The following is a 24,801-nucleotide window of genomic DNA, read 5'->3' as shown; positions in this document are numbered from 1 at the left end:
ACCAGAGGGTAAGGGGGGTGGGAGATGAGGGTAAAGGGGATCAAATATATGGTGATGGAAGGAGAACTGACTCTGGGTGGTGAACACACAATGGGATTTATAGATGATGTATTACAGAATTGTACACCTGAAATCTATGTAATTTTACTAACAATTGTCACCCAAATAAATTAAAAAAAAAGACTTACTATATATTTAACTTTATAGAGTATAACTGACAAATACAATTGCAAGATACAATTGAAGTGTCCATGGTAGTGATTTGATACACGCGTATGTTGTGAAAGGATTCCCAGTATCTAGTTAATGAACACCTCCGTCACCTCATATATTTATCTTTGGGGGGGAGGAGTGAGAACATTTAAGTTGTACTCTCAGCAAATTTCAATTTATTATACAGTGTTATCAACTATAGTCACAGAATTATTATTACATTTTTTAAGGAATGATAATGGTATTGATACTCGCTCTTTAAGTTCTTTTAGAGGTATATATTGAAATATTTACAGATGAAATGCTATGATCTGGAACATGTTTCAAAATAATATGGGAGCTGGTAAGTGGGTGGAAGGTATAGATGAAACAAGATGGGTCATTAAGTTGATAATTGTTGAAACTCAGTGATGGGTACATGCAGATTTATTATAGTGTGTGTGTGTGTGTGTGTGTGTGTGTGTGTGTGTGTGTGTATTTAACTTCTCCATAATAAAACATTTAGATTTAAAATCTATATATTCAATAAATTGCCAGCATAGTTAGTTTAGATAGAACTTGTTGAATTTTTTGTTTATCTGTCAACCTCTGTAATCACTAGTCTGCTGGCCCAGTAACTGTGAGGGTCTAGTCCACTGATGGGCTCTCAGTTTCTGGGAGAATGTGGGACAAGCCACCGTTGGCCCATTAATAGCCACCTGTAAACCTCCTCTCCTGGCCTAACTTTGTAGCTAACGGCAGAGACTCATTGTCAAGTAGAACATACAGTTCAGAGGACTCCATCCCATTCTGGTGATTGGAGGTAAAAAGGCGGGGCAGTGTGTTGCTTTCGTCTTTGATACAGGTATATGGGCTCCCTGAAATTTTGTCTGGTTTTGAAGTATTCTTTGTAATTAGGAAACTGTATTCTTTGTAATAAGGATTTTTCAGCCCTATGTAGTAAATGGAGGACTTAAAAACATTTTAAAAATTGCTTTTCTCACAAATGAAAAAGAATTTAGAATATTTCAATAATTGCCCACCTTATTAGTATTTATAATATCCATTAATACTTATTCATGAATGAATTATTATCTTCTGAAGTGATATCTTTACTTGATGTGGGTTAGTTTTTGACCAGGTCTTTTCCTTATCAGTCTTGACATGGAGAGAAGGTAGCCTGCCACTCTCTGTGTTCCCACACCTGTAAAAGGTAGGGCTTGTTTAGAGTTTTGCATTTCTGAGATTTGACTCACTAGGAAAAGATGCCACTCTTTAAATTCTGTATACTCGCTGAATTAATGTTTGTTGATGAGTATTCCTCTTGTAAAAGGATTAAGATGGGTTAGCAGCAAACTACATTCTGACAAAATAGGTTAAATGTGGTGCTTTTGGTTTTTTTAATTTTTTTCAAGGAAAATTTGTTTGTTTGTTTTTTTAGGGAAAAAAAACTTATATGTTATTTTGTTTGGCTGATTTGGTATGGGGAGATTATGTGTGGTCACCTAAATAATTAGTCAAAGTAATAGTCACGTAGAGGTCTTAATATTTTAAGACATCCGTAGTTAAGATACATAGGGGAGATGTTAGTGAACCTCCCCTACCTACCTGTTTTTCTGTTAGTTGTAGATTTGGGTGAAGCTTAAATTTTTGGTGAATTTGGTGACGTTAAACCTGAGGTGAGTGATAGTCTTGGATATTTTGATATCTGGGACACCATTTCTTATCTAAGATCATAATGTTTCTCACAAAATGTGGGTTTGTTTTCTTATGTTCCTGTTTTTTCTCCCTTTCACCCTTTAGCTGGCAATTCTTTGGTCCAACAAGGCGGCCAGCCGCTCATCCTCACCCAGAATCCAGCCCCGGGTCTGGGCACAATGGTTAGTCAGCCAGTACTGAGGCCTGTCCAGGTCATGCAGAATGCCAATCATGTGACTAGTGCCCCTGTGGCCTCACAGCCCATATTCATCACCACACAGGTGAGTAGGACTCGGGATCCTGGGACTTGGTGCAGAGGAGAGTATCTGCCTTAGAGTCTGTGACATCATGAGAAACGGTCCTGCATCCTGTCTTTTGAGCTCGCTTTCTCATTGGCTGTTTTGTAAATTGATGCTGACTTTTGTGGAAAGCCTAACATAGCTTACAGCTAGCTGATTTCCTCTTCATCCCCCTTAGTGGGCTATTAAGTGATTTGATGGAGGTTTGGGCAGAAATTAATGGGAAAGCTTGGGTTCAGAAGCCTTATCACTTGGCCCTCAGGGCTTCTCGCCCTTTGCTTGAACCGTCTTTGTTAAAATGGGGTGAGTTTGTTGGCTTCTGGAAATCCAGGTGAAATTGGTGAGGTGTGGGCAGATCTTTGAAGAGAAGGAAGATGACTTATTTGCTACATCATGTGCATTGAAGTGGAAAACCTAATGCTGGACGTGGGGTGCAAAGGCAGATTCGCCTCTTTGCCTGTGGCTTCCTCAGTTACAAAGTCTTCTCTTAGAAATTTGTCCGAGGTTCATGGCCTTTGAAGTGGACTTGGAACAATTCCTTACAATTATGTGTATGTTGAATCACTCTGGTGAATAACTGCTAGTTATTTTATTTTTCCCTTCTGTGTCTTTAGCACGTTAGGGTCCAGTCTTTGGATGAGATTTTTTTAAGCTGAAGTTTTTTTTTAAGACAGGAAGTAGATTTTCATTTTTGCTCATATGCACCCAAGCCTGTTCTCCAGTTTCCATATTTTGTTACTCAAAAGTTTGCCAGAATCCCTAAATTGCTCCATCTCAGTCATTTAAAAGCTCCAGAGAGGGTACTACTAGGTAAGAGTGGGGGAAGTTTTTTGGATGTAGGCCTGACTGCAGTCTCTGCTGGCATTAGCGGGTCTCTATGTTAAAGATCACTTTGCTTTTTAACGCAGGGATTTCCTGTAAGAAATGTCCGGCCTGTACAAAATGCAATGAATCAGGTTGGGATTGTGCTGAACGTACAGCAAGGCCAAACGGTTAGACCAATTACACTAGTCCCAGGTAAGGAAAAATGTCTGTCCATGTGGAATCCACTCACATCCAGAAGATTTGTTTTTATTGTCTCAACACACTCTAGGTCATTTGCAAAGTGTATTTAAGGAAAATCTAAAACTATAAACCTCATATTAATTTAAACCTGTTTTTTTGAATACTGTTTCTAACCTTTGGCCAGGGTGGTGGTTTTATTTATTTCCCTTTTTACTTTTTACCACCCTATAGGAGGTAGTAAAACTGGGTTTATTTATATAGTCAGTTTTCTATTTCTCATCATTGAGTCAGCTAGTAAGTTTGTTGTCCCGGAGGAATATTATTAATGCAAACTCCCAAATTTTGTATTCCTTATAATTCTACTCATATACGTGGTGGGATTATAAACTCTATTTTGCTTTAATTTTATAGCATAGATTTTAGATATAAGTTAAACAAATGACATACCCTTTGAGGATAAATATTGTCTAGTTAGTTTTTTTTTAAGAAACTGAAGTGAAAGATAATTTTTAAAAATCTTGTAATTTTCCCCCAGTTCTTTATTTAGTGTCTAAATTTACTATAATTCAGGCCCAAAAAAGAATAGTTGAGTTGTTGTAAGGGTGTCTTTATAGTTTGTCTTCCTAAGTTTTATTGTTCTCAGCGCCCATAGAGGTAGTTTTTTGGGGGTTATTTTTTGTTTTTGTTTTGCCTTCAGTCTTTGAGTTGATCCTATGTAGTTCTGATGTTTCTTAAATATACTCATATGTCAGTGGAATTGTCTATAGCTGAGCCAGGAGACTCTCATCTTTGGGACATCCTAGTTGAATAGTTGGTCTTCTATTTGAGTTTGTTTATTATATAAGAATGGAAGACTCCTTTAGTATTCTGAGAAAGCAAGATTGCTTTTTCCAGGACCAAGTCTGCCCTTTGGGCCTGTACATACCCATATAGCCTCCTATGCTATGCCCGTTCTTTCTCTTCCAGTACCAAAGTCAAGCTACTCCTGGTTGTATTCTTAGACTAGAAAAGGCAGCGAGCGTGTAAGGGGTTTTGGGGAAGAGTTGATGGGAATCTTCTTTCTTCAGTTAAATGTTCTTAAGGCTGGTTATGTAGGCTAATTTCTTTTAGTAGTAGGCTTGAATGCCTAGTACTTTCTCAGATATGAGACTCTGTGCTACTCTTGGTAACCTCTGATGGTCACCAATCATTTTGGGGAAATAACCTCTTCCTATCCCAGTATTTCCAATAGAGACAGGGGGGATGTATTCTAGGTGAGCTTATTGACCAAGATGTGGCACTTTTCTTTGTCTCTCTTTTGAAGCCCCAGGTACCCAGTTTGTTAAGCCGACAGTTGGAGTCCCCCAGGTGTTCTCTCAGATGACCCCAGTGAGGCCAGGCTCCACCATGCCCGTGAGGCCCACCACCAACACCTTCACCACCGTCATCCCAGCCACTCTCACCATTCGAAGCACCGTCCCACAGTCCCAGTCCCAGCAGACCAAGTCCACTCCCAGTACTTCCACCACTCCCACCGCCACACAGCCGACCTCCTTGGGGCAGCTAGCCGTTCAGCCTCCAGGCCAGTCCAACCAGACCCCGAATCCCAAGCTAGGTGAGGCTCGGGGAGAGGAGACAGCAGAGCTGGGACGGGGTGGTGGGTGGAGAACAGATGATTCTCACTTGGCCAACATAGCTCCCTCCTTTCCCTCTCCACCTGCAGTGAGCATTACCAGCTTTGTCACTGTGAAGCGACCTGGGGTTACAGGTGAAAATAGCAATGAAGTGGCCAAACTGGTGAATACCCTTAACACCATCCCTTCCCTGGGCCAGAGTCCCGGGCCGATGGTGGTATCCAACAACAGCTCTGCCCATGGCTCTCAGAGAACCAGCGGACCTGAGTCCTCAGTGAAAGGTACAGTAACCTTGCGAATCAGCTACAAGGAATTCTGTGGACGTGCTTTGTAGGTGGGTGAAATGGATTGACTGAGCAGGCATGGGTGGGACCATCAAAGGATGGCTCCATCGAGGAGCTGGATTTCCAAACAAGGTTTGAAAGTCGGGATTTGGTCGAGAGGTTTTCAGGTGTAGAAGGATATGAACACGAGGGTTTTCAGCGGTCTAGATCAGGGGTCGGCATGCTTTTTCTGTAAAGGACCAGATAGTAAGTAGGTTAGGCTGTATGGACGACATGGTCTGTGTCACAGGTATTCAACTCTGCATTGTATGCAAAGCAGCCACAGGCAGTGTGTAACTGAATGAGCGTGGCGGAGCTTCACCGGAAGTACTTAGGGACTCTGAATGTCCTATAATTTTCACATGGCAGAAGATCTTACTCTTGCTTTTATTTCAACCATTTAAAAATGTAAAAATGGTGTTGGAAAAACCAAATATCCACATCCAAAAATATGAAGGGTAGACCCTTACTGGATACAAAAATGAACTCAGTGAATCGAAGACCTACTAAACAGCAGAGCTAAAACTGTAAAACTCTTAGAAGAAAACACAGGGGAAAAGCTTCATGACGTTAGGTTTGGCAGTGATTTCTTACATATGACACCAAAAACACAGGTAACAAAAAAAAAAAAAAAAGAAAAGTAAGACCGTATCAAAGGATACTATCAGCAGTGAAAAGGCAACCCACTGAATGGGAGAAAATATTTGCAAATCGTATTTCTGGTAAAGGGTTAATATCTAGAATGTATAAAGAATTTCTACAAGTCAACAACAAAAGAACAAACAACCCAATTTAAAAATGGGCAAAGGAGTTGACTAGACATTTCTCCAGAGAAGATACATTATAGTCATTGAGTCCATGAAAAGGTGCTAAACATGCTCATGGTCCAAACAGAAACTGGCCGCTGGCTGGATTTGGTCTATGAGCTATGGTTTGCTGACCCTTGGCCTAGAGGTAGGAGAAAGGATGAAAGCAGCGTGCCTACTAATGAGCTCGTGCTTGCTGACCAACCTCGATAGGCCCTTCAGGGAGTGTGGAACCTTTTTTCAAAAGGCCAGTAATCTGTTTCCAGTATCACCTTCTTAATCTCATCAATGCTTCTCACTTCTTCCAGTGACCTCTTCTGTCCCCGTGTTTGACCTCCAAGATGGTGGACGGAAAATATGTCCACGGTGTAACGCTCAATTCCGTGTAACCGAAGCTTTGAGAGGTCACATGTGTGTAAGTGATATGGCCTGTGATGGGCATCCAACTTAAAGGGCTACTGCTGCGTACCTCCTGTCATATTGGGAACTTGTGAAGCAGGGGCTCTACAATGATGGGGGCTTTTTAAGGGTTACTTTCTCTTTGGGACTGGGTTGGAAGAGCTGTGCTTGTGGTAGGATACACTTAAAGACCCTCAGATAGATCAGAACATATGCAACCTTGGCTCCTTAGTGGTGGTAGGTCTTGAAACTGCCCAGGAGAACAGGTGTGTTAGAATCAGAACCCAAACCAAGTTGGCTGTATTGTCAGATGAGTCGGGAGCTGCTAACCAGTTGCGTTTCTAGCCTCTGTGCTTTGACATTAGTCCACATGCAGAGGTCGGAACTTCCTCCTGCCAGGGGGCTCAGAACCAAGTTAAGCTAGTGAGTGGTTACAGGAGCTCAGGCAGGAAAGAGAAGTACAAGATACGGTGTTTGGAGTGGCACGTGGCTGTAAATACATATACACTAGAAAAAGAGTGAATCTTGGAAATGCTGTAGAAAACTGGAGAGCGAAAGCTGGATGAGAATACCTAGAGCCAAACTTACCAAGGAATGTTCTGGACTTGGGGGAGTAGCACACCCTAGACCCCAGGAGAGCCAGAATGATCGATGTCTTCTTTCTTGATAGTACTGTTGCCCGGAAATGGTCGAATACCAGAAGAAAGGAAAGTCTCTGGATTCCGAACCCAGTGTCCCGTCAGCAGCAAAGCCCCCGTCCCCTGAGAAAACAGCTCCTGTTGCTTCCACACCCTCTTCTACACCAATTCCTGCGCTGTCACCACCTACAAAAGTCCCAGAGCCAAATGAGAATGTGGGTGACGCTGTCCAGACCAAGCTCATCATGCTAGTGGATGACTTCTACTATGGACGGGACGGTGGCAAAGTAGCCCAACTCACAAACTTCCCTAAGGTCGCCACGTCTTTCCGATGCCCACATTGTACCAAAAGGCTAAAGAACAACATTCGGTGAGTGTCTGAGAGCCTTGGACGTTACTGTGGAGAAGAGAGGACTGACATTTTCTTACCTGTTTAATAAGTCTTTCCCTTTGGGGAATGGTTCTATTGTCCAGTCTTGCTAAGGATTATTATTACAAAATCCATAGTGAGTACCTTAGCTATTACTATAGGTATCTTTTAATAAATAAAAGACACCCTTGGGTAGAGGAAGGGAGACCAGTGTATCTCCTTCCACAGAACTCTTCGTTCCCTAACGGGAATGTGGGGGCGAGGGGGCAGGTAATGTCTCTTCTGTGAGTCTGTCATGTCTCCAAGGCTACTGACTTTTACATGTTGTCTGTACCTTGTGCTTCTGCAGGTTCATGAACCATATGAAACACCACGTAGAGCTCGATCAGCAGAACGGGGAGGTGGATGGCCACACTATCTGCCAGCACTGTTATCGCCAGTTTTCCACTCCCTTCCAGCTCCAGTGCCACTTGGAAAATGTCCATAGTCCCTATGAATCAACTAGTAAGTCTGGAAACTCTTCAACTCAAGGGCTCCACTTAGCTCTTTATCAGTAATTGGCACTAGGGGGAGCCGGTTATATTTACTTGTATTCACGTGGGTAACACGATAGAGGAAGTTGTTTGTAGATTTGTCATCAATGCCTTACTTCATGTACACTGTTTCCTTACAAGCCTGACTTCTGTTCTGTTCAGCACGACTTGAGTTCAGGGCTAGATCCTGAGTTAGTCGGGGACTGGAGAGAGATACATGTAATGGGTTTGTTACCTAAGTCCTTTTATAGAAGGAGCGTCTACATTGGGACCTCCATTTTAGCTAGTCCCTGGCAGGTTTTATGTAAGAGAAAAGATCATGTTACGAAGTACTTTACCGTTGAGACAGTGCTTTCAGTGAAGTGCAAGTCGGAGTGTTACCTACACTGCACAGATGAGGGAACATGGGCTAGCCACGAGCTCAGAAAACTCAAGTCACAGTAAGGGGACATTGTGAGGATTTGACCCCAGTCCTCTAGAATACTTCCTGTGTCCTGCAAGGGACTTCTAGTTTTGTCGCAGGAACAAAACTTACGTACATGTGGGGAAATGTGAGAACAGCACAGTATATTTATTATACACATAGGCGTTGTGTGCTCTCAATAGTCCAATAGTTCAGAGAAGAGGAAACCCTGTGGCTGGGTTTCCCAGAAAGTCATGCTTAAATTTTTAGTCTTTAAATACAAGAAAGGTTTTAATGGATAGAGAGAAGAAAAGCTCTTAGGTGATGGGAAACGGCATGAGCAAGCACAGAGGGACCAGAAATACGCGTGTGTTCTGGATGCTTCTGCTGCAAATTAAAAACCTTGCCTAGAAAGCCATTAAACAGCAAGGACATGTGTTGTATCCTGTCACAGAGGGCTTCATGCCCAGAACTTGAGGGCTCTGTTTCCCGCCCTTTCTTTATCCTGTCTCCGGCCCCCAGAGTGGCGGTGTGAGTCCCAGGCATTGCACTCACACACACTATTGTGCAGACGAAGAACGGGCCGTACCCTCCTGTGTGTTTCCAGAATCTGTTTCTTCCAAGGCAAACGCTTCCCCTTCCTCCCTCCTTGGCCTTGGTCACAGCGGCAAGGGGCTGGGGCTGCCATGGGTGGCTGAGGCTCATGCCGCTCAGTGGAAGTATAGTGTGAGCCACGCTTCTAATTTTAGGGCTTTTCGTAGCCATTTTAAATAAAGGTGAAGCAAGATTTTAAAATGACTTTTTTCCATTAAGAAAACAGATTTTTCATATATTTGCACAGTGACAGATGATTGCTAGACTCAGTGTGGTGATGACATCATAAGGTATAGAAATGTTGAGTCACTGTGTATACACCTGAAACTAATATAATATTGGGTACCAACTATACGTAAAATTTTAAAAATAAACGAATTTTAAAACCATTTTTTTTGAAACCTGGTATATGTAGTAGTGCTGTCAGAGCAGATCTCGGTCTGGGCTCACACATTTCAGGTGTTCCCTGAGCATACGTCCCCGGCAGTTACCACATTGCACAGTGGGACACAGGGCGACTCGTTTGCGGGGAGAGTGGGTATTGAAATCAGCCATAACGGCACTGCAGTGTAGCAGCAGAGGCGCCAGCTCGGTCTGGTTAAGACCCAGAATTCTTCACCGTCAGTGACAGGCAGCCCAGATAACTTACCTGCTCTTCCCGGTGACAACGTCTAACGCAGTTAATACAGAATCTGGTCGGTGGGTTTTGTTAGTCCATTTGTGAGGACATACGGACTATACATAGGAAAGATAAGTTTTGCCTTGTGGAAAAGAAAAAGGCAATGCAGAAGCTCATCAATCCTTCTCTCGTGGCTTACTGCTCTGTCATCCCCGACTTTTAGCTTACGTATCAATTTTGTTCTTGGATCCTTTTCCTGCACCCATAGCAGATGCTGCATGCGAGTAGTATGGTTTTTAATGTTAATGTTCTGGGACCCACTGCTTTCCTTTAACTTTGAAATTTTTTTTTTTTTTTCACTTTCTGGTGTTTTAAAATTAAATTATAGACACAGTGATATTTTGTCCTAAATACTTCAGTATGTATCTAAAAACATAAGTATAATTTTCTCAATATAGCCAGAGTACCTTCAAGACTTAAGAGAATTAATCATAAAACCTTAGTATTAGCTAATACCTAGTCCATTGTCACATTCCCTGAATTGTCTGCAAGCGTCAGTGGGTCATTATATTTAATTACGGTAACAGCAGAGTCACAACAGCATTAGGTTTCTCTTCATTCCCGTTTCAGGGCAGGAAACGGAGGGAGAGGTGGGTAGGACTGAGCAGCAGATGCTTCAGGGGCTTCACCGTGTCCAGGTTGGGCGGGTCCTGTGTGGAAAAGGCTCGAGAGGGAAAACGACCTGCTTGATGAAATCTTGGACTGCATGGAGTGATGCGGTTGGACGAGCCTAGGAAGGCATAAGGACTCCATCCTCCCATTATTTGGAGAACAGGAAGCAGGAGCTGTAGTATCACACCTGCTTTCTCAAAGTGGGAGACTGCTAGGCGGTGAGGTGAGGTGAGGTGAGGGTGCCGGCCGGGCCCGTGTCGGGGCAGCCACTCGGGAAAGGCAGCTCTTCTCCCTCCTGCATCTGGTTCCTCACCAGTTTCTTCCTGCAGAACGGATGAGAAAGGTTACCGGAATCTCTTAAACCCACGATGTCTTAGGTTCCTGTCCCACTGATTTTCTGGGTGTGAGAGAATACACATAACTGTTAGCACGGTATTTTTGCATTAGAAATTGCTTAGTAGACGTCATTATTGATGATGTGTGACGGGTAGCACTAGAGCTGATGTGTAGGTTGTAGGAAACACCTTTGAGGTTGAACGAGATGCCCAGGGAAAACATGGAATAAGAAAGGCTTGGACAGAAGGTTGGAAAAACCAATGCTCACAGGTGTTCTAGAAAAGGAAAAAAAAATATTTAAAGCAGGTGGGTGAGCGAATGGAATTAAGAGCTAAGGGAGACAGAACGAGAGAAAGTACCATCATGCCACTGGTTGCTGTTCCCCAAACATGGCAGGCTCTTACGTACCGCCATGCCTTTGCTCTTGGTCTTCTTGCGGCTCCTCTGTCTGCAAAGCCCCATTCTCCTTTCAAGGTGCAGCTTACGTATCGTACAGCTTTTCTCATTCCTATTTCTGTATCTGTGTCCTCCTAACGCCTAATGTACCTTTCGGCAGTGGTTCGAAGTGGGTTGTAGACCCTTAAGAGAATGAACACAAAACTTGTCAATTCTCTTCCCAGAAGAATAGACATTTTCCTCTTTTGCAAATAATTTCAGCGGATACCCTACATTTCCTGAGACCTCTTCCCTGGACCCCAGATTGAAAACCTGGGGGTTTTTTGTTTATTTTACTTTAAGGACTTACCTAGATTTCATTCATCTTTTGGGGGGACAGGGATTGGACGTTGTCCATAAGTGCTCAAAGCTTAAAATTTACAATTTCCATAGTTACAAAAAAGTGACAATAATTCCAGTGACAGTAAGAAAAATACAAATACCTATCTTTATTTTGCTTATGTAATTCAAAATGTGTAGCAATTGAAATGTTTACCAAAAATTCAGAATTGCTGCCTTATAAAGCTCGACAAAATGGCCAAATTCACAGTTATCTCAAATTTGTTAATACTGGAACAACAATAACTCATAAACAAGGCAAGAACTTCTGTTCATGACTGTCAGTTTTTTGAGGACAAATTCTTATTAGTACTCAGTAGATGTTCAGTAAATGTTTGTTGAATTATTCATGAGAGGCAATCATTGTCCTTAAGCAGAGGAGTAAGTAATGTATTTTGAAGGAATTCATTTGGCAATGGTATGAAAAACTAGATACTGTATTCATTGGAGAAACAGGAGGTATTGGAAGGAAGCCAATTAGCAGTAGGCAATCATACGGACTTCTACCGAGTTTTTGTCTGGGGGAATGGAGAAGTGACAATTCCTAGATGCATTTTGAAATATTGGTGACAGAACACAGGGGTTTGGAGTCAGATTGTGCCCAAGGTTTGAGCCCAGGAGGAGGTGAGGGAGTGAAGAGGGAAACAGTGGGAAGCAGGAGAGGGTTGATGGTAGAATGTCCCATTAGAAAGGTGTGGCAGACAGTTCACGATCTAGAATGGAGCTTTGGTAAGAAGTTGCAGCTCGAGGCAAGGTCAGTTGTTACCAGCAACACCCATGTTAAGACGGAACCATTTTAAAGCAAGAACAGCAGAGACTCAATGGTTTTCCTGACTACTGGGAATGAAGATGGACAAGTCCGAGAAAACCCAGTGAGCCGGGAGGACTGTGCTCTTACTTTCAGGGCGAGTTATCGATTGCTTTTCTTCTTACAGCCAAGTGCAAGATCTGTGAGTGGGCGTTCGAGAGTGAGCCGCTGTTTCTCCAGCATATGAAGGACACTCATAAGCCTGGAGAGATGCCTTACGTTTGCCAGGTATGGCCCATCTCTCCAGGGAGCGTTAGCCCTCCTGCTCTCAGGCTGAATATAAAGAATCCACTCGTGACCATTGCTGAATGTTACCGCACACACTCAGTTTCAGGCACGTTGAGGAGACGCAGAAGGAGGAGAAAACATGAAGGAGCATATGTGTGTAGTAAGGGAGAGTCTGTCTCCTGAACTTGCCCTTTGGAGCTGGACAGAGAAAACTCTGCTCCTCTAGTCACAGAACGTGGATTGTTCTCAGACTTCCCTGTCCTTCCCCATTTTTACCTCAATTCACGGCTGAATTCATCCCAAACAGAGGCCTGTATTACAAAGTTAGAATAAGAATTTGATTCCTATACGTTCAGGAAAATTCTTTCATGTTTTAACGTTTTTGTTGCTTCCTCTTTGTTGGAGCCTCGGTGGTTGGCTTCCTCTTAGCTGATGTCCCCTGTCCTGTGCCTCAGGTGTGTCAGTACCGCTCGTCACTCTACTCTGAGGTAGACGTCCATTTCCGGATGATCCACGAGGACACGCGGCACCTGCTCTGCCCCTATTGCCTGAAGGTCTTCAAAAACGGCAATGCCTTCCAGCAGCATTACATGAGGCACCAGGTACCAGGCACCGAGTGGTTCCCATACAAGCATTTTTTAAATTTACAGCTACTAATCTAGGCAAGTCATTTTTGTACAGAAGAAGATAGATATGTTGGCAAAAGTTTATTGAATTTCGGTTATATGCATTGCATTGGGCTACGTGGCAAGCGAGAAACTAAACAGTACAATAAAGCATGACGAATGTTGTGTTAGGGGAAATAGAGGATGCAGAAAAGCACATACCTGTTCTGGGAGCCGAGCGAGGAAGGGTGTTGAAGACGGGAAGCGCGAGCAAAGATGGGCCAGAGAGGTGGAACAGAACCGTGCGCTCAGAGTGTGCTCAGAGGCACAGGCGAGAGAGTGGTGCTTCCGGGAACTGAAAACAACTCAGAATAGTTGGAGTGTAGGGTACGGAGTAGGGTGGAAGGTAGGGAACACCGTGGAGAATTTTGTAACCGTGAAAAGGAGTTTCAACTTTCATTAAGTCATTGGGAAGCCATTAGAGGGGTGTTTAAGTCCTGGAGTGATGTGTTCAAATTCGCTTTTAGTTATGATGCCACGGGCTGCACTGAGGACAGTGAATTGAAGGAGATTAAGACTAGAGTTAGGGAGACCAGCCAGCCAACGGCCTGTTCGGTTTAGGTGAGAGACGATAGTGGCTTTTGGCATTTGAAATGAAGAAAAAGGGGAGAGTTGTGAGATGCTGACAAGTGCAGTGGTATTTATGCCTTAGGGGCGGATTAGGTGAAGGTCGCAAGGGAGGAGTTAAAACCTGGTGCCTGAGATGCTGCATGGGCACGTGGGTGAGTGGTGGGACGATGTAGTGAGAGAAACACGAGTGTCCTGAGGTGGCAGAGTCTGCGATGCTCTGTGGCTGCTTAGCGAGCAGGTCGCTGGCGTGTCGGCCTGGAAGAAGAGCCTGGGTTGTAGAAAGGTGCTTAGGAGCCATCGTTACATGAATGCAGTGGACTTGAAACGTGTAAGTGCCATGCCGCCACCCACCACTCATCCCCACCACTGAGAATAAGATGGAGGCTTAGGGCCCTAAGTCTCCATCCACAAAGCCGGGACCATAGTCCCAGCAGGAAAAGCAGACTCTTGGTGTCGTGGAAGCTGAGGGAAGGAGAAAGTGTTTTGAAGAAAAGGGTGTGATCAAGATGTTACCAGAAGGTGTCAAGAAGGTAGAAACTTAGAGGCTGACCTTTAGTTTCAGCCTATAAGTTGACCTTTAACCAGAGCATTTTGCTGGTGGGGTGGAATTCGGGGTTCAGTAGGACAAATAATGAGAGGGAAGGAAATGGAGGCCACTTCCTTAAAGCAGTTTGTCTCGGAAGGTGGGGCCTGAGGGTGATAGATCCTGGGGAAGGGGCGGCCAGGGAGAATGTGTCGTCGCTGTTTTTAAGATGGGATAGACATGGCCTTGTAAAATGCTACAAGAAAGGAGCTGCTAGAGGAGAGCGAAGGAGCAGAGAGGGCACAACACGGAGAACAAGATGGGTGCCCGTGGGTGCACGAGCACACACCGCACGTGCACACACTCAGCTGCACAGTAGTGATGCTGATCGTCCTCTGGATGTCCAGGTAGCGGCATGGAGATTGTCACTTGTAGCTCGGAGGCTATGGCCTCCCCTCCTAGGGGAGAGAACCTCACTGCTCGGCCATCGGAATCCTCAGAGGGTCTGGCCCACAGGGAGGCATCTCTGTGTCGGCTGGTGTGTTAACAGGAAAACCAGCAAGGTGTGGAAGAGCACGGCCATTTACGTTGTAAAAGGAAAAGAAAGGGAAAGAGACAAGTGTCTGTTACATCATTAGACGCAGACTGTCCGTCACAGAAACGAGGAGCACGTTGTTTCTGTGCAAAGGGATCGAGGGCCAGAGTTGAAGGCAAACTTACAATATGAAGGAGCATAGAATAAGAAGTATGATTTCTTTTCACCATGGACATTTTCTTGCATTTTAAAAAAATGAGAACGAACACTGTCCAGAAGTAGGTGGCATGTCCTTATTGTAAAGATAAAGCAGGGGCAGGTGAAGCCTAACCACGCATCCAGGTGACCACAGTGACTTAGGGAGACATGGTTTGGGGAGCTAGTCTTCCTGGCTTTGAGCCCACCTTTTTTTGGGAGCGTGGGAGGTGGGGATTCTAGTGTTTGGCTGTGGGGTCGCGTATTACTTTCTTATTCTTAAGTCACCAACAGAAAGGTGGGAGGAATGCTGTGGTTGGCTTCCTTCTCAGGAAAGAAAATTCACTGGGAACCATTAAAAGACTCTCGCTCTTTTCCCCCCATTCAGAAGAGGAACGTTTATCACTGCAACAAATGCCGGCTGCAGTTTCTCTTCGCCAAGGACAAAATTGAACACAAGCTTCAGCACCATAAAACCTTCCGTAAACCCAAACAGCTGGAAGGTTTGAAACCAGGCACCAAGGTAGAGGCTTTGGCACCGTTTCCCGTACGGACCCGGGAGGAGGAGGGCTTTCCAGTCTGCGCTTGCGCATGTCTCATCGTCCCTTTGCTTGACCCACAGGTGACAATCCGGGCTTCCCGAGGGCAGCCACGAACTGTCCCCGTCTCCTCCAGTGATGCACCTGCCAGCGCCTTGCAGGAGGCAGGACCGCTGAGCTCAACAGACCCTCTGCCCGTCTTCCTCTACCCCCCCGTCCAGCGCAGCATCCAGAAGAGAGCCGTCCGGAAAATGTCAGTGCCTCCTGCTAGAGGCTGGGAGGGTTGGGTGCCTGTGGCCTGTGCGGTGTGGTGGCCTGTGCACACCGCACCGTCTGTCGCCTGAAGTCCCTGCAGGTGGGGGCTCCAGAGGCAGTGATGAGCATCTTCCCTGTTGCTTGACAGGAGTGTCATGGGCCGGCAGACGTGTCTGGAGTGCAGCTTTGAGATCCCGGATTTCCCGAATCATTTCCCAACTTATGTTCACTGCTCTCTCTGTCGCTATAGCACGTGCTGCTCTCGAGCGTATGCCAACCACATGATCAAGTAAGTCACGGGTAACCAGGGTTTCCCTCGGGGAGTTTCCCTCAGGACCCTCCCCTGTTCGCACAGCAGGTTTTCTCCTCCAACTCTTAGAGCTGTTGTCCCTCTCCGAGCAGGGGAAGCAGCCAGCAGTGTTCACATGGCTGGCTGCTCTTGCTCTGCTCTGGCGGGACCTTCTCCAGGTGTGGTCCAAGGACCGGCCCCGCTCCCGGAAGCACGTTAGGAGCGCAGCCGCTGGGCCCTGCCCCAGCCTGCTCGGTCCAGTGTGCATTTCCACAGGCCCCCAGGGTTCACATGTGTGTTGGTGAAAATAGTAATACGATAGGAAAGCGGGCTTGGGCTGAGCTAGGATGCATAGAAGGGGATCTCGTTGCTGGGGCTCTGTCGGTGGTGCCGATGTCTAGTCCAGCCCGCAGAACCCTGGGACTCACACCACTGTTTCTTTGTTTCTCAGCAATCATGTTCCACGGAAGAGCCCCAAGTATTTGGCTTTGTTTAAAAATTCTGTGAGGTAAGGAAAACTGACGGACAGTCTCTTAATTTTTCAAGTTTTTACATTGGATCCTTGTACCTGTTTGGGGAGGGTGGGCATGTGAATAGATAAGGAGGGACGCCCCTTTATTAAGTAAGCCTCATAGCTTCACTCTCTAGCGTCCCGTTCCTGCTGCGTGTGTCTTAGGTTCTCGTGGCTCTCTCTCGTAGTGGCATCAAGCTGGCCTGCACTTCCTGTACCTTTGTCACCTCTGTGGGAGACGCCATGGCCAAGCATTTGGTATTCAACCCCTCGCACAGATCCAGCAGCATCCTGCCGCGAGGTGAGTAGGAGAGGGGGCTGGGAGGGCAAGAAAAAACGAGGAGGAGACAGGTGACAGTGTGCCAGAAGCATCCCTGCGGGGCCTAACCATCCACTCTTTCCACATACTCCACCCAGTGGGAGCGTTCCAAGCTGAAGTGTGTATAAGACTGAGCAGGTAGTCGCTTTGCTTTTCTGGTTGAAATCCCAGACACTGTCTTTGGAAGGCTCCTTTCTCCACGGAGCTAACTTTTTCTATTGTCTCATTTTTTCACAGGACTGACCTGGATATCTCACTCAAGGTAACAGACTCCCTTCATGGTTTCACTTCTATTTCGCAGTGTGTTTGGTCTTGACTATTATTAATTACTGTTACTGTTATCGTTTCATTTTCCTGGTTTAACTGAGTCTTCCTCTCTTTGCTGACCCTTAGGCATGGCCAGACGCGTGACCGAGTGCATGACCGGAACTTGAAGAATATGTACCCTCCCCCTTCCCTCCCCTCTAACAAAGCTGCCACTGTGAAGTCTGCGGGGGCCGCCCCAGCTGATCCTGCAGAGCTGCCGCCTCCTGTGGCCCAGGCACTCCCGTCACCAGCTGCCACCACCACCCCTCCGCCAACCTCCACCCACCCCCAGCCCTCAGCCCTGCCGCCCTTGGCTGCAGAGGGGGCCGAATGTCTGAATGTGGATGAGCAGGACGAAGGGAGCCCAGCCACCCAGGATCCTGAGCCCATCTCGGGGGGCGGGAACAGCGGTGGGATCGGCAAGAAGGAGCAGCTGTCCGTGAAGAAGCTCCGCGCGGTCCTGTTCGCCCTGTGCTGTAACACCGAGCAGGCGGCCGAACATTTCCGGAACCCGCAGCGGCGCATCCGCCGTTGGCTCCGGCGCTTCCAGGCCTCGCAGGGGGAGAACCTAGAGGGCAAATACCTGAGCTTCGAGGCAGAAGAGAAACTGGCTGAGTGGGTGCTGACCCAGCGAGAGCAGCAGCTGCCCGTGAATGAGGAGACCTTGTTCCAGAAGGCCACCAAAATAGGACGTTCTCTGGAGGGGGGGTTTAAGATCTCCTACGAGTGGGCCGTGCGCTTCATGCTGCGGCACCACCTGACGCCCCACGCACGGCGCGCCGTGGCGCACACGCTGCCGAAGGATGTGGCGGAGAGCGCGGGACTCTTCATTGAGTTCGTCCAGCGGCAGATCCACAACCAGGACCTCCCCTTGGCTATGATCGTGGCCATTGATGAGATCTCCTTGTTCCTGGATACAGAGGTGCTGAGCAGCGACGACCGCAAGGAGAACGCCCTGCAGACGGTGGGCACGGGGGAGCCGTGGTGTGACGTGGTGCTGGCCATTCTGGCCGACGGCACGGTCCTCCCCACCCTGGTTTGCCACCGAGGACACGTGGACCGGCCCGCTGACATGCCGGACTCCATCTTGCTGGAGGCCAAGGAGAGCGGCTACAGTGACGACGAGATCATGGAGCTGTGGGCCACCCGCGTGTGGCGGAAGCACACGGCCTGCCAGCGCAGCAAAGGCATGCTGGTCATGGACTGCCACCGCAGCCACCTGTCAGAGGAGGTGCTGGCTTTGCTCAGTGCCTCCAGCACTCTCCCCGCGGTGGTCCCAGCCGGCTGCAGCTCCAAAATCCAGCCGTTAGATGTGTGCATCAAACGAACGGTCAAGAACTTCCTGCACAAAAAGTGGAAGGAGCAGGCCCGGGAAATGGCGGATAGGGCGTGTGATTCTGCTGTCCTGCTGCAGCTGGTGCTGGCCTGGCTGGCCGAGGTGCTGGCCGTCATTGGGGACTGTCCCGAGCTGGTGCAGCGGTCCTTCCTGGTGGCCAGCGTGCTGCCTGGCCCCGATGGCAACATGAACTCGCCCACAAGAAATGCTGACATGCAGGAGGAGCTAATCGCCTCCCTGGAGGAGCAGCTGAAGCTGAGTGGGGACCAGTCTGAGGAGCCCTCGGCCTCCACTCCCCGGCCCAGGTCATCTCCTGAAGAGACAGTTGAGCCTGAGAGCCTTCACCAGCTCTTTGAGGGTGAAAGCGAGACCGAGTCTTTCTACGGCTTTGAAGAAGCTGACCTAGATCTGATGGAGATTTGAGTGTGGGGGTCAAGAGGGGGTGTGGAGTGGGGGTGGGAAAGTGTGAGGGAGGGGTGAGGGGTTTAGGGAAAACGGGGTATACCAGGTGGGGTATTTGGTTTATATTTTTTAATTTTATGCCACCGCTGCCCCTGATGTTGACTTATATTTCCCTGTGGATTTGTGGATTATTAGGAAAACCAATAGTGATCACGTCTGAGCCGAGGAGCTGGCCCATTGGTCATTCACTTATGCTAAAAACAGGTTTTTGTGACTTTTTTTAAAAATTGAAATCACTGTGTTTGGTATTTTTCTGACAAAATCAAGAAAAGGACAAAAAATACTTTGTGGGTGAATGTTAAATTTTTTGTTTCCCCTTTTACCTCAATTGTATCATAGTACATCTGAGTTTGTTAGTTTGTTTTACTGTGTGGCCAACGGCGGCATGATGCTATCCAACCATTGTCAATGTGAGAACATTTCTGAAGATGGGAAAGATAAAATTATGTAGCTCACAAACTGCTTTATTATATATGGATAAAAAACTTTTTTCATTGTGGTCTTAACACTTTTATATAAAAACGAAAATGGAAAAAAAAAATCCCACTGAACTCTCTCTTCCTTCTCCTTTCTTACCTTCCCTCTCCAGAGATGTTGGTTTCTACAGCAACTCTAGATATAAAATTGTGGCTTTAAAAATGCATGAAACCACCTTGAGTCATCCAGAATGATGAATAGATTTTGTTCCCTCACCTCCCACCCTCCAACAAAAACACGACAAAATCAGTATCCTTTGCACTTGCCATCCTTGGCCCCTTCGCCCATTCTCACACCATCACCCTGGACAAAGCCTCATACACGAGTCATTAGCAAGCAAGAGGTACTGAGGTGACCACACGAGTGTTAGGGTGGGAACTGTTCCCAGTGTGGGGTCTTCATCCTGCAGGCCCCCCAGGGGCAGTCCCCACCTTGTTGAACTTCATCTGTTGAGTGGACAGTGTGCCTGTTCAAGAGACCACATGTACAGCCAGGAGCTCATTGTGCAAGAACTTAAGTGTTGAACTTGAAAGACAGACCACTTGTTGAAATCCTGCTTTTACCCTGTGGCTTTCCCGTTTCTCTTAATGCTTAGAGAAGAATCTGACCTGAAGAAGAAACATACGGGGTGTGCACAAAGAAAAAGACAGGAATTTTATTTTTCACTGCCAGCTTCAAGGAGAAAATTTTTTCTACAGTTTGCATGAGGGATTTTTTAAAAAATTGTATGTACTCATGGTTATAAACTAAAATGTACTATAACATACAGAGAAAAGGAACAAAAATCCAAGTCCACTTTACCCACAGCTACACCATTCTTCTGTCCATCCTGAGGCTTTCGGCAGCGTTGCCTCCTGTGAGCCGAGGAGGCAACCTGCAGGCTTGTAAATGGTTCGTCTTTAGAATGTACATAAGTGGAACATTTAATAAAATGAGGGGATATGGGTTTATAAACAATGTGTTTTGGTTTTTTTTTTATTTTCTAGGTAACCCTATTTTAATAGGCTTTCAGACTGGCAAATGTTCAAAATGTGATGGGCCTGGTGGTACAGGTGTGATGTTTGTTACCACCTGTTCTCACCCCCATTTTTTTGTTTTTTAACCCCCAGAACACTATAATATAGTGAACTGGACTGACCCCTCCCATAAACAGCTTGGCCAGCTCTGTACATCTGAAAACTGAACTGAGGATCTTTCTGGGTTTCCCTTCCCCAGCTTTTCGCCTGATGCCACTGACAGAATATGGACTTTCAAGTCAACCCTTTGCCTTTCACAAAGATCAAGAACTATGGTCAACGTCTACAGCGACCTAATCCTCCCTTCTGGTAGTCGCTGCAGCAGCCCCAGCATTAGGGCTGGGTTCCTGGCCTCTGCACATTAGGACTTCTCATTGGGTAATTTTTTTAAGACCATAATACCAACAGTGGGTCAGCTGGGTTTGGGCCAGGGAGTTACCTTTGTGGATTCCGCCTGCATGGCTTAGTAGTAGAAGGAAGTTTTTTTTGTTTTTTTTTTATAATTCAGTTTAATCAATAAACAAGTATTTATTGACTACTTTCTGTGTTGAGACTGAATGTGTAGAATATTCGAATTGAAAGCTCATGGTTTTGCTTACATGTACTTGTGATCACGGATGACAGAAATGGAGGGATGTTTTGTTTTCTCAGCTCTCACCACTGAATTTCTGTAAGTTTTGGGTTTGCTAACTACACTACTTTCTAAAAAAGGTTTAGAGAATATGCATCAGAATTACCTATGGTGTATTTTTTAAATTGGGTTTAACACCATTCCAGGGGTGGAATTTCGCTAATGCCCCCAACCGTCTCACAGCTGCAACTAGGACTTTTTAATGAACAACTTGTGTGAGGTTTTGTGACAGCACTAGAAATTAGATTTAGACACGTTTAGGTTAAATGTTGAAATTACTTAGTATTCCCCATACGGAGGTCGGATGGGGAAGGGATTGAGGCTGTAGGCTTCAGCTGGGGGGGTAACCTTATACAGAGCAGTTCTAATAGATGCTACATTGCTCTTTGAAATGGTGTTTTAACTAAAACCACATTTGCAGCCAACATTAACCAGAAACTATATTAGAATCTAGCGCAAGGGTGGAAAAATACTAAACACAAAAGCCAATTATGTTATCACACAAGGATTACACCTGGCTTCTACACAAAGCTGCCTTCTTCAGTAGACCCAAATGAAGCTGGTAGTGGGTCTTCTGTATTGTCATGCAGAGAACTATTTGCTGTAAAAACCAAGAGCCAAAGGGTTCTCTGAGGAGGGAAGGAAATGGCATATGGCAGTACTTAGTGGTTTCACTCTTGGTGTGACCTAGTCAGACAGAATACAACTAGTCAGCAAGCATTTTAAGAGAGTTGTTTTATTTTACAAAAAGAAAAGTCTATCTTTGAACCAGCCAAGTTCAAAGTTGGAAGAAGGGTACAATTTCGGTTCTGGATAATCCTCCAGTATTTCATTCAAAGCCGCTAAAAAGGAAGAGAACATAATAAAATTGTGACGCCATAGGGAGAGGAATCAATTCCCAGAAGCAGCGCTATCCTCCAACCAAAACGCATGCCACCCAAGATTCCATAAGAACACAGCTCAGTGCAAGTCAAGGAGCCTCCCAGCTCCTCTACCACCTGTTTTTTTCTACTGTAATTTTAATTTCAGTCACCTGATCATGTGGGCAATATCCCAGTTGGTCTCTGCAGACAGTGGCCCCTCTATTTCAACACCTTTTTCTGTTACAGTAGCGATTTGAAACTGGAAAGAAAGCAGAGCTCTCAATGAAAATGCCCACCCCCACATGAAAGGGGTCTCGGGCCTGGTCAAAGGTCAAGTAGAGGGTCTTGCCCTAGTATGAAAACAGGAGACAGTAACATGGGGCAATCTGTTCTTCAAACCACAGAGACCCCAGGCATTTGCAAGTATCCAGAACCTGCCAACTAGAGCCCCATCACCTTTATTCACAACCCTCCTCACCCGGTTATAAGAACGGGCATCTCGATAGTACAGCACTCGCATGCAGCGTTCCACTAGCTCTCGGGCCTCAGTCTGATTCAGCACTGGCTGCTTCTCCAGAGTTTCTCGCAGCAGAGGCTAGAGATTAAGGGGGAAAAAACATGGGAGATCTCGGGCTGAATACCAAACTATTTGTCTCAAATCCATGGTGCAATATGCACAAATCAGTGGAAAGGTGACATTCCACCTGTTGCCTCACCAGAAGGAACTCTCTTTACTTGTGCTAAGACCTACCTAAAAAGAAAGTTCTAGGGTGTCCTCTTTCCACATATCTACTGACTCCCGAACGTACCACCTTGGCATCGGAACGTAAGTGGACCACAAAGAGAACCATCTGCCCAGCAGTAGGGATCCTAACCTATTCTTCACGGCAGAATTTCAAGGGAAGAACAATCACACAACCCACTAAGCCCCGCTACCTTCTGTCTTTCCCCCTCCCGCATCTCTCAACCGACTGCTTACCTGGGCCAAGTATGCACCATAACCAGTGGCCAGCGAAGGGGCCTCATAGGCGACTCCGAGCATGTCCACGTAACCCAGGAAGCTAACAGGACACAACAGGTCAAAGAACTGATGTCACCTTAGGTTCCTGTATCTTAGCTGAAGGATGGGGGCCATGGGTCTGAGTTAGAAGCGGGATTTCATGGGATCGGAGTTAGATGCGGGATTTACTCAGGGGTAAGAAACAGACCCTTAACAGGCACCAGAGGTTAGGTTGTCAAGGAAATAAGTGATCTATGTTCAAATCAACCTCTCTCCATCAGAATAGCCTCCGATGACCATGGTGTTCCACAGAGGGTTCATCTTGGACCGGCGGCTGTACATGGCCCTGGTCAGCCAGGAGTGAATAGCTCTAGGGCTGTAGCTGTGCCCATCTCCCAACAACTCCTCATCAATCCTTAGAAAGAAATGGTCAGAAAAGGGACAGCATGAAAGTCGGGATTTCCATCCCCCCCCAAAAAAAGACATCAACACAGTCTTCCCCATTTTTACACTCCCTGAAGTGGAAAGCTATTCACTGCACGCTCACTGTCCGACCCCCAACCACTCTCCCTGTCCTCTGCTGCAGCCTCAAGTGCCCCCACAATAGCATTTCTGAAGGGGATGAAAAAACCAGCGGCTCCCCCTCCCCACTTGGGAACTAGGCCTGTTCTCCATTTGACTTACACCATCTGGCCGAGAACTTGCTTCAAATACTGGAAATCAGCGTAGTCTCCGGAAGCCCCCAGCATGGTGGTGTTGTTGACTCTCATAATGCGAGAGATGTTGCGGAAACGAGCCAGGGAACCGTAGGAGCCCAGCATGTCTGCTGCAATCACCACTCCGCCGTCAAACTTCACGCCCAGCACCGAGGTGCCGGTCACCATGGGGTTCCTGGACAGAGAGAGGGAGGCCTGGAGGGGCGGCGCGGGGAAGGGCCTGAGTGCGCTCCCCGCGCAGCGGGCTCCGCTCCGGCCTCTCCGCGGCTCCTTTCACTCCCCGGCCTCTGCGCCGCGAGCTTCCCCCTCGCCATCCCGGGTCTCGGAGGCCGCCGGCAGCCGCACCGGGCCCTCCCACAACTTACTGAGTGCGCGTAATCGGGCCGCCGTGGAGCGCGGACGCCGGGTCCACCAAGGCACCGGGAGTGGGCGGAATGCGGTAAAACTGCCCGGGGGCCGGGCCCCCAGCCCACAGTCCGGACCGCGACTCGCAAAACGATTCCATCTTAGTCACGGTAGCAGAAGCAATGAGAGCGCTTGCGCCAACGGAAGCGGAAGTGATCCTTGAGTGCCACACCTCTCCTTCCTGCCAGCCGCTTCCAGCCGCCACATTGGTGAGGTCACGAGGGCGCCTCCCGTCATCCTGGGCAGCCACCGGGAACCAGAGTGGGAGTTGCGCGACATGGTATCACACCGCAGTAGAGTGTGGACTAGGTCAGAGGGTTATGACGCACAAATTCAAGGAAGAAGAGAGTGGTGTGGGAGGTAGGTATGGGGGTCCACTTCAAGACACCGACCCCTAGGGAGGACGCCGCATTTCTTCTGTCCTCTTTGGATCCTCGTCAAAAGCGCCCCATGAGGGGCTGGCCCGGTGGCTCAGGCGGTTAGAGCTCCGTGCTCCTAACTCCGAAGGCTGCGGGTTGGATTCCCACATGGGCCAGTGGGCTCTCAACCACAAGGTTGCCGGTTCAACTCCTCCAGTCCCACAAGGGATGGTGGGCAGCGCCCCCTGCAACTAAGATTGAACATGTCACCACCTTGAGCTGAGCTGCCTCCTGGATGGCTCAGTTGGTTGGAGCATGGGCTATCAAACACAAGGTTACCAGTTTGATTCTTCGAGTCCCACAAGGGATGGTGGACTGCGCCCCCCCCCCCCCCACAACTAGCAACGGCAACTGGACCTGGAGCTGAGCTGCGCCCTCCACAACTAAGACTGAAAGGACAACAAACTTGACTTGGAAAAAAGTCCTGGGAGTACACACTGTTCCCCAATAAAGTCCTGT

The 24,801-nt window shown here is 46.9% G+C and overlaps 2 protein-coding genes across 7 annotated transcripts in view; one reads left to right on the top strand and one right to left on the bottom strand.

Annotated features, from left to right (window-relative positions):
* POGZ (pogo transposable element derived with ZNF domain) overlaps positions 1-20,846 on the top strand; it is a 40,362-nt gene extending 19,516 nt beyond the window's left edge. For 2 of the 6 annotated variants that reach the window (XM_074319207.1, XM_019740008.2), the window contains exons 4-19: positions 1,996-2,171; positions 3,098-3,206; positions 4,498-4,788; positions 4,870-5,088; positions 6,245-6,351; positions 7,006-7,343; positions 7,693-7,847; positions 12,210-12,310; positions 12,766-12,912; positions 15,187-15,321; positions 15,421-15,590; positions 15,741-15,881; positions 16,333-16,389; positions 16,581-16,693; positions 16,949-16,973; positions 17,105-19,304. In XM_074319207.1, coding sequence (XP_074175308.1) covers positions 1,996-2,171; positions 3,098-3,206; positions 4,498-4,788; positions 4,870-5,088; positions 6,245-6,351; positions 7,006-7,343; positions 7,693-7,847; positions 12,210-12,310; positions 12,766-12,912; positions 15,187-15,321; positions 15,421-15,590; positions 15,741-15,881; positions 16,333-16,389; positions 16,581-16,693; positions 16,949-16,973; positions 17,105-18,776 — 3,956 coding nt within the window. In that variant the 3' untranslated portion in view covers positions 18,777-19,304. Of the gene's footprint in view, positions 1-1,851; positions 1,872-1,995; positions 2,172-3,097; positions 3,207-4,497; positions 4,789-4,869; positions 5,089-6,244; positions 6,352-7,005; positions 7,344-7,692; positions 7,848-12,209; positions 12,311-12,765; positions 12,913-15,186; positions 15,322-15,420; positions 15,591-15,740; positions 15,882-16,332; positions 16,390-16,580; positions 16,694-16,948; positions 16,974-17,104 lie in introns of those variants that run through there. The other 4 variants (XM_074319210.1, XM_074319208.1, XM_074319211.1 and 1 more) reach the window with 3 other exon arrangements.
* Positions 20,847-21,657: 811 nt separating this feature from the next.
* Positions 21,658-24,057, bottom strand: PSMB4 (proteasome 20S subunit beta 4). Its single transcript, XM_019740043.2, has 7 exons — positions 23,884-24,057; positions 23,487-23,693; positions 23,071-23,217; positions 22,782-22,863; positions 22,281-22,397; positions 21,973-22,061; positions 21,658-21,781 (listed from the first exon to the last, which is right to left on the bottom strand). Exons 1-7 carry the CDS (start codon positions 24,021-24,023, stop codon positions 21,769-21,771), a joined length of 795 nt encoding a protein of 264 aa, XP_019595602.1. The 5' UTR covers positions 24,024-24,057; the 3' UTR covers positions 21,658-21,768.
* Positions 24,058-24,801: the final 744 nt, after the last annotated feature.

The sequence above is a fragment of the Rhinolophus sinicus genome, linkage group LG14, assembly GCF_036562045.2.
Source record: "Rhinolophus sinicus isolate RSC01 linkage group LG14, ASM3656204v1, whole genome shotgun sequence".
NCBI classification, from domain to species: domain Eukaryota; kingdom Metazoa; phylum Chordata; class Mammalia; order Chiroptera; family Rhinolophidae; genus Rhinolophus; species Rhinolophus sinicus.
The sequence above is the reverse complement of the archived record's forward strand: the minus strand, read 5'-3'. Positions and strand labels throughout refer to the sequence as shown.

What these genes read in the sequence shown, in the direction of transcription:
- PSMB4 (XM_019740043.2), bottom strand. Translation starts at nt 24,023, where the DNA reads ATGGAATCGTTTTGCGAGTCGCGGTCCGGACTGTGGGCTGGGGGCCCG. An exon ending in GGCCCGATTACGCGCACTCA is followed by an intron (nt 23,694 to 23,883) that starts GTAAGTTGTGGG and finishes CTCTCTGTCCAG; the next exon opens with GAACCCCATGGTGACCGGCA. An exon ending in GGCTATTCTGATGGAGAGAG is followed by an intron (nt 22,864 to 23,070) that starts GTTGATTTGAAC and finishes GTGTCCTGTTAG; the next exon opens with CTTCCTGGGTTACGTGGACA.